Here is a 9,107-nt window from a genome sequence, read left to right as displayed (position 1 = left end):
GGGGGCGTCGGCTCGATCCAGATCCAGAACTGGATCGGGGGAAGGGGAAGAGAGCGAGTGGGGGTGTGGGTGGTTAGGGTTTGGGTGCCCAGGGGAATAAGGGAGTGCGTGGGGGCCTAAGGAGGCCAGAGGCGTGGGCCGGCCGGCTGGGCCAAGGCCCAGTTGGGCCGAGGGGGTTTTCTTTTCTTTTTCTGTTTTTTTTTATTCTAATTCTTTTCTGTTTTCTTTTATTTTAGTTTTATAAAATTTAAAAGCGACAACTAATTTGGTGGTATTAATTGAGTCACATCCCCAAATATTTTGGCACCTTAAATAAAGTATTTTTCATTTGCTTTTTATTTAAAAGCATTTTAGATAATTGTTTTATCATTGTTTTAGTTTATTTAGTGCATTTAAGTGTTTTATTAAAAGATGATTTCTTCACCAACATTTATTAAGGGTCATTTGACACATGAGGAACAATTTAGTTTTGACTTTTGAAAACTTTAATTGTTTTGACTTTAATTCAGTTAATGAATTTGGATCGGTTCTGAACTAACGCAAGATTATCAACAATAATCGAGGTGACGTGACATCATTACCAGAGGGTTACTGTAGCTTGATTACCCGGGCGTCACACGTGTGCAGCAAGAGAAATAAAGAAGGAAGGATAATAAGGAAATTTAGACATAATAAGGAAAGCAGTGGTGAACCAACCTGTGGTTGAGATGGTTAGGTGGACAGTGGTATCCCCAACCCACCAGGGTTCAAATCCTGGTGCTCGCATTATTCCTTGATTTATTTCAGGGCTTCCGGTGATGTGCTTTCAGTGGGACGAGACGTTCCCGTCGACGCGTAAATCTCAAGATGATATGCCGGCTCAGTCTCTCGGAGGTGCTCATAGGGGTAGAGTGTGTGTGTACGTTCATAGGGGTGAGTGTATGCGTGTGTATATGAGCGCTTGTGTGAAAGAACTTGCGGTGCCCCCATGTTTGGTTTTGGTAATTGATGACAATCTCTATGGACTAATGGTTGTCTTGAGTTATATTTGAAGGATCTGTCCATAGGCTTTTCTTGAAGTCCATGTGTTGGTTTCAAGGAGTTTATGAGTGTTGAGCTTGTTGCAAGCATGTCTTAGCCCAGTTGGGCCAAGGTGCTATTAAGGAATTATCCAAAGATTGGTCATGTGAGTGTTGAGCTTATTGCAAGCATGTCTTGAAGAAGAAGATTGTGTGATCATTCATGTTTAGTTTCAAGACATCATCCAAATGAAGAGAGTTGGAAAGATTCAAGGTTGATCAAGACTAAGTCAAAGAGTGAATCAAGTTGATCAACACACAAAGCATAGAATATGTACCGAGAGGGATTAAGCGATCCCATGGTATGGTAAGCACTGTCAATTACGCTGTGTGTACTAACCCATGATCTTCGTGAGAGTTTTTTGTGGGGTTAGGTTGTGGTGTGCAAGTTCAAGTGAAGCATCACGAAGAGATCAAATGCTTGAAGCTTGCCGTCCATTGTGGTGACAATGGACTTGTGAAGATGTGCGGAAGAGAGGCTCACCCATAGTGGAGTATGGGAGAGCAATCATCTAGTCTTCATCGCGCCAACACAATCAAGAAAGGTGGTCCAACTTGAGGGAGTCAAGATCATCATCATCTAGCTCAAGTGGACTTTGTGCAAGGCAAAGGTTTTCCCTTGATAGGTTTTCTATTTTACCGGTCTCATGGTCGTAGTTGGGAGACCGGGTTTTAGGATCGATTGTCGTACTATCAAGGGGGGCTCTCGATGAGTTGCTTGATCGCATCGTTCGTAGAGAGCTCAAACCATTGCATCCTTGCATCATCTTTATTGGTTCTTCTTTGGTTCTTCTCCTTGTGAGATTTGGAGCTTATGGTCATCTTGATGACAAGCTCGAGTTCATCGAAAACGGAGTTCACATGCATCTTCTATGATGTTTTTGATGTTGGAGGTTCTGCCGGTTCTTCTCTGATGGAGTGTTCACTCCTCTGCCGGTTTTTGATGTTTTTGATGCTACTCGTTGTCTTGTATCCAACAAGCTTGAGTTTGCTCAATTCGGAGCTCATATGAAGAAGTTATGGCAGTTCTGTTTTCTCCTTGCGGTAGTACCGCGATGGCAGCGGTAGTACCGCTTGTAGCGCCAAGCGGTAGTACCGCTCCAGTACCGCTCTACTACCGCCTCGATTTTGGGTCTTGCTCTTTTCGTGTCGGGTTTAGCAGTAGTTGCACGACAATAAGGCATGACAGTTCCGCCTATAAGCGGTAGTACCGCCCCGATTGGGCGGTAGTACCGCCTATAAGCGGTAGTACTGCTCTGGTCGGGCGGTAGTACCGCTACTGCATTACTGCCGCCATACTCTGCTCTGCCCTGCCTCTTTTGGACCCGTGTTCTGCTCCTCCAGCGGTAGTACCGCTGGGGTGAGCGGTAGTACCGCTTATAAGCAGTACTACCGCCCCAAGGTTCATGTTTTGCTGCTCCTTTTCCCTGCTTCTTCCGCCCGAGCGGTAGTACTGCTCATGGAGCGGTAGTACCGCTCGTGTGCGGGCTGAGCACATAACGGTTGGATTTTCCCCCTTCTATAAAAGGGGGTCTTCTTCCCCAATGAACCTCATCCTGAGAGCTCGTGTTCTTCCCCCATTGTTGACCTTCTTCGAGCTCGCTAACTCTCAATCCCTCCATGGATTCTTGCTAGTTTTTGAGGGAAAAAAGAGAGGAGATCTAGATCCACATTTCCACCAATCACTTTCTCCTCTATGTGAGGGGAACCCCTTGGATCTTGATCTCGGAGTTCTTGGTGTTCTCCTTCTTGTTCTTCCTCTCATTTTCCTCCCTAGCATTAGTTGCTTCGGTGGGACTTGAGAGAGAAGGACTTGGACACTCCGTGTGCCCTTGCCATTGCATTTGGTGCATCGGTTTGAATTCTCCACGGTGATACGTGGAAGTTACAAGTTGAGAAGCTTATACTCTTGGGTGCTTGGTACCTTTGAGCTTGTTCCTCTTGGGTGCTTGGGCGCCCTAGACGGTTGATGGTGTTCGGAGCTCAATCATTGTGGTGTAAAGCTCCGGGCAAGCGTCGGGGTCTCCAATTAGGTTGTGGAGATCGCCCCGAGCAATTTGACGGGTACCGGTGACCGCCCCAAGGGTTGCCAAAGTGTACGGGTTCGGTGACTGCCCCCAAGGGTTGCCATTTGTACGGGTTCGGTGACCGCCCTCAAGGGTCCCTTAGTGGATTCACGACATCTTGCATTGTGCGAGGGCGTGAGGAGATTACGGTGGCCCTAGTGGCTTCTTGGGGAGCATTGTGCCTCCACACCGCTCCAAATGGAGATTAGCATCCGCAAGGGTGTGAACTTTGGGATACATCGTCGTCTCCGCGTGCCTCGGTTATCTCTTACCCGAGCCCTTTACTTATGCACTTTACTTTGTGATAGCCATATTGTTTCTTGTCATATATCTTGCTATCACCTAGTAGTTTATGTTGCTTAGCATAAGTTGTTGGTGCACATAGGTGAGCCTAGTTGTTGTAGGTTTTGTGCTTGACAAATTAACCGCTAGGATTATTCCGCATTTATTCAAGCCTAAACCGTAATTATTTTAAAACGCCTATTCACCTCCCCTCTAGGCGACATCCACGATCTTTCATTGCGTCTGTACTGATGCTCAAAAAAAAGGAAAGCAGTGCAAGCCTGCCTCAACATGCACGTTGGGCATAATAAGGAAGATTTGAAAAGGGCATAATATTGGGAGAGAGCCGGACCTTGGGGTGTTATAACATGCACGTTGCGCATTAAAATACTCTACTGTAAGCTGGTTTTCTGGGTTTTTTTTCAAAAGCATTATGGTGTTACTCATTAGCGAAGCATGGGCCGCAAGTTGAACAATACATATATTTCCCCCCAGAAAAAATATGTAATTTCGTTATATGTTTTGTAAAGATGGTCGGCTTGAAAGAACATTTTTTCATCATATGCTAGGGGCATTTGACTATACTTCTTTTAGAAACAATGATAATTGGATTAGAAGTGTCGGAGTACGGTTAATTTTTATCATGTTTTAATGCACGACATAGATGTAGTTTTTGATACTTCTAATGCTCTTTATATCGTCATGATATTTGATAAATAGATCGAAAGTTTTTCCTAGAAAAAATATTGTCAGTCAGATCAATTTACTTCGAATCATACACCATGTCCTAAGCTCTAGGTGGTGATCCTCAAATTATGCATCTTTTCTTGTCATAAGCGACCGTTGTCCCTTAACATAGTTCCTTGACCTGGCAAATCGTGATTCATAAAAACTGGTATTTTCTCCCGTTGAAATGCACAAGCATTTGTGCTAATATATATAAACATAAAGCAAAGATGGCTAAAGGTGGTGTTGCCTTCACTCGCCAACTTGTGCATTAATGTCATTTGAGTCGGTACGTGATGCGGCCGGGAATAGCGCTTGATTGCCCGGCTAGCAAATCATTTGACGTACGTCAACGACATCTTTGCCACGTCCGTCGTCAAGGCATTGATCACAGTGAGAGTGGCTTGCCACATGGGCATGTAAGGTTGATAAGCCCAGGGGCACTGTCCGGCAGCTGGTGTCCTGTACGGGACAACCACCGGCACCCGGCGGCTACGCATGGCCAATTAATCAAGGGCTTGACGGCCTTGAAGGTCTCCGACTTCCAACCGTAAACCGCAACCTAATTCCCGTGTGTGTGACATATAGGCTATAGGCTCCAAATTGGCCTAGGTGTACTGCATTCCATTATGAAAGTTTTGAACGTTCATTAGGACGAGAGCGAAGGTAGTTATTATTTTCGGCAATGTCCATGTCGAGCAACGAGTGAGACGGACAGGGATCACGCTCAGCTTGTATGTAAGCAATCATTCATGCCTTTTGCAACAACAAACACGCCGACGAACTTGCATATTGGCATGCACCATGTTGAGCAACTACTAGTTCGTATTAACCCTTCCTTACGTACATATAGGTCAATTAAATAGTTCTTTTTTCTAGTTCAGGTAACTAGAATTCCGGCGCTGGAAACGTGGTAAAAATAGAGTAAAATTGGACCTCATATGCAAGAACCACTGAATTAATTATAAACGAAGAATGTTGAGCTGTGGTTTGGGCGAGGTAGCTAGAGGTGTGGTGGCTAGATATAGCTTCCAAACTTAGGACCATAATTCTATCGTCCCTCTCGCTAAATATAGGTGTTTCTATATAATGAGTTTTTGCGTTAGAGGTTAATCAGAATTTCAATTGGGTGTTGGATTTGGAAATGTTTGACGTCCTGTTGATTCGGTCCGCTCCTCTAGTTTTAAGCTTTGTGGGTTTAGTTGTGTCATTTTCTCTGCTTCACTCTCTGCTCCAGGCCCATGTCCTTGAGTTAGGCGAAGCAGAAGGCAGAGGCGGCGGCTCGGCTGGCCAAACTCAAGCGCCAGCAGGACCGGGTCGTCTAGCGCCTCAAGGGCATCGTCATCGTCTCCTCCTCCTCGTCCGACGACGACGGCTCCTCGCCCGACGAATCGGATGATCCTCCACGAGCTGCCAACGGCTACAGCTACGCCGGCGGCCAGAAGGGGGAAAGTGCCGGCCCGGAAGTGGTGAAGTTCAATTTCATTTCAAGTTTTAGATGTAGTATAAATTTTTCTGTCGTTTATGTGAACTTTGGTGGACCTATGAACAGCCAACAGCTGTTCATGATCTTTTGGTGAACTATTGTGTTGTCCTATGTCTGATTCTATGTCTGGTCACTTGATCTACGTAGTTGATCGACGTTGCATGATTTAATATGGATACAGGGGTTCGGATATGAGATACACAGATGTGAACGATGTGATTTAATATGGATACAGGCGTTTGAGGGGTCAGATTTGCCAAGTCCGACTGTAAATGCTCTAACCCGATTACTAGTTTGTGGTGGCTTTTTGCAAGGCGTGTGATAATATATGCAGACTAAATTGAATGAATATTCGCAGTACTTGCATCCTATTTGTCTCCTAATATGGGTCGAACTCAAACTATGAGTGCATGTCATTCTTGTCTATTTATAGTTTGACCACCATTTCTCCATGCGGCTTGAGATCCCTTCTACGTAAACTAAAAAACCGTGAGTAGCATGACCATTTATTTTCATAATCCGACTACCCGAGAGGTCAAAACTTCTCTTCCACAATCATGTAGGGGCAAGTCTCTATATTGATCGACCATGACGCGCATGATGCTTCACAAGATAGCCAAAAAACACATTTATAATTTTTTAGTACTACAAGAGTAGCATTTCGTGACATCTAATTAGGCAATTATAGAGAAGAACAATAATGTAATAGATTGTTTTCACGGGGCTCAATTGATGGGATCAATTGATGGCAATGGCATGTAGGAATAGATCGTTCTCGCGGGGTCTCAAACCATGTCGACCCAACCCCAAGTGTTCTAGCATGCATTTGTACTGTTATCAGTTTAATGATGTCATGTGCCCATCAACCAATACGTAGCTAGTGTACATTCATATGTGCGTCCTGCGATATTTATTGAAGAGCAATGCTACATCCACGCAAAGTTACGTAGGTTTATGAAGGGATTGCCCAGTTGGCGTTTTTTCATTGGAGATTGGAGGGAAGGAGGGACCCACCCCCGTTGAAATCAGGGGGGGCGAGAGGATTAGAAGGAACGTTACGTAGGTTATTCGTAACAGTTTCGTAGGTGGATCATTATTGTTTATCGAATGAGATTAGTTTTAAACTAATAACCAATACAACTATGAAATTATTATTTTTACAAACAAGTTAGTAGTACTTGACAATAAATATTAAAGCATTGTTCATTGAACAAAATACTAAACAGAAACATTAATAGGTCATTTTTTTTCAAAGAGCAATAGCATGCTGTATATTATTTGACACAACGTGAACATGATGAATAGTAATCCTTCGGGCTGCAAACGGTTAATGGAGTAAACAGATTACTTGAGGAAACACGAGCATGACGAACTGTAATCCTCTCGATGGCCAACGGTGGTGGGTTAATGGCTGAGCACGTCGGGAATGTCCACCGGGTATCTGTGGATGGACGTCGCCCACGGCCCATCGGTGTTGCGCGCGGGCTGGATGCACTCCCACGCCGCGCCGTTGCACTTGAACCCGGACCCGAAGCCGATCATCCACACGCGGTCGCCCTTGCGCATGCGGCCCTTGGCCTCGATGTACCCCAGCTCGTACCACAGCGAGCTGCTCGACGTGTTCCCAAACTTGTGCAGCGTCATCCGCGACGCCTCCACCTGCTCGTCGGACAACCCGAGGTTCTTCTGCAGCTCGTCGATGATTGCGCGCCCGCCGGCGTGGATGCAGAAATGCTCGAACGCCGTGCGGAAGTCGGGGATGTACGGCTTCACCCGCCTGTTGATCACCTTCCGCGCGACGAAGGAGAAGGCGAACTTGAGCTGCTCGCTGGCCGGCAGGACGAGCGGCCCCATCGCGGTGATGTTGGCCTTGAGCGCGTCGCCAGCGATGTTCATCAGGTCCTTGCTGAGGTTGATCCCCCGGTGACCCTCCCCGTCCTCCTCCTGGAACACGCACCGGTACGCGTTGTCCTGTGCGCCGGTGAGCGTGCGGATGAGGTGCTTCAGGCGGAACCGGGCCTTCGCCGGGGACGTCGACAGCAGCGCGGCCGCCCCGCCGATGCGGAAGAGGCAGTTGGGCAGGAGCATTGCGCGCTCGGTGCCGAGGTAGTAGTTGGGCGTGATGGTCTCCGTGGAGACCACGAGCGCGTGCGCGCTGTGGGGGGCCACCTGCAGCAGGTTCCTCGCGAGCCCCACGGCGGTGAGCCCCGCGCTGCACCCCATGCCGGAGAGGTGCATGCTGCGGATGTCGCTCCGCAGCTTGTACTTGTTCACGATCATGTCGACCAGGGACGGCGTGGGGCAGAACAGGCTGCAGTTGACGATGAGTATGTCGATGGCCCCGGGGGCGATGCCGGTCTTGGCGAGCAGGTCGTCGATGGCCGAGAAGGCGACGAGCTCGAACTCGGCGCGGGCGGCGTCGACGGTGCAGTACTTGTGCGTGCCGATGTAGTGGTGCGCCGGCGGCAGGCAGGTCTCCTCCCCGAGCCCGGAGCGCTCCAGCAGCCGCGTCATGAACCGGATGCTGCGCTCGTTTAGCTGGGGCACCAGCTTGGCGTGCTCCAGGAAGCTGGCGAAGGGGATGCGGCAGGTGTGCGGGGTGCGGAAGCCAGCGTAGTCGACGAGGTACACCGCGCGGGGACGCAGCATGAGGTACACGACGGTCGCCGCGGCCGGAAGGAAGCAGGCCAAGAAGAGGTGCACCGGCCGGACCTCGGAGAGCCGGCTGGCCAGCTCCTCCGGCCCGACCCGCACCATGGCGACGAGGGCGGCGGCGACGGTGACGATGGACGGGTTCATGCTGCTCGATCGTATAGCCAACTCGGCGAGTGTACATGGATATTTTTGGTGCGTTTGTTAGTGCCAATTATAGTGCCAAGCGAGCGCTAGCACAGTACGCGCAGGTCATATCATCATCAATCCGCCGCGCAATCACTACATTTCATACGTGGGCAGCTTGATTTTTCAAGGGTATCGATTGGCTCAGTGCTGCTCCTATACAGAAAAGCTGTTGATGCGCGGCATGGAACGGGTCTAGCTCAACTCTAACAACCTTTCAAGAAAAAAAAAACTCAACCCTAACAAACTCATTCGCCGATATATTTTCCTAGCTACGGGCCTACACAAACCCTTTAAGACACAGGTCCTCGCGAAGGCGACATGTAACCAACGTGACTAGAGGTTGTTAAGAGTTTGGATAGCTTGTTAGTTAATCATGTTTTGAAGTGTTAGGATAACTTGTCTTAAGCCTTAACAGAAATACTAGGATATTGATCTAATGATTAGAACACCACATTAGATATGACGGCAATGGCCATCAGAGGCAAAGACGCGGTCGAAAAAGTTTTTCTACCGGTAGCACCAATGGAGCATCCACCATTGGAGTGATTTGGGCCCTTGTTTTGTGCATCAGAGAGATGAATTGAAATACATGTGGGCTTCTCCTTGTCAGCTTTATGGGAGGAGAGAGAAAGGATTGAGAGAAGACCG

The 9,107-nt window shown here is 47.9% G+C and overlaps 1 protein-coding gene across 1 annotated transcript; it reads right to left on the bottom strand.

The window, feature by feature from the left end:
* Positions 1-6,837: 6,837 nt before the first annotated feature.
* LOC119291468 (3-ketoacyl-CoA synthase 6-like) lies at positions 6,838-8,682 on the bottom strand. Its single transcript, XM_037570228.1, has one exon. The coding sequence runs from the start codon at positions 8,415-8,417 to the stop codon at positions 7,023-7,025; it is 1,395 nt and encodes a 464-aa protein (XP_037426125.1). The 5' UTR covers positions 8,418-8,682; the 3' UTR covers positions 6,838-7,022.
* Positions 8,683-9,107: the final 425 nt, after the last annotated feature.

The sequence above is a fragment of the Triticum dicoccoides genome, chromosome 4B, assembly GCF_002162155.2.
Source record: "Triticum dicoccoides isolate Atlit2015 ecotype Zavitan chromosome 4B, WEW_v2.0, whole genome shotgun sequence".
Lineage (NCBI taxonomy): Eukaryota > Viridiplantae > Streptophyta > Magnoliopsida > Poales > Poaceae > Triticum > Triticum dicoccoides.
This window is presented reverse-complemented; position numbering and strand designations above follow the sequence as displayed.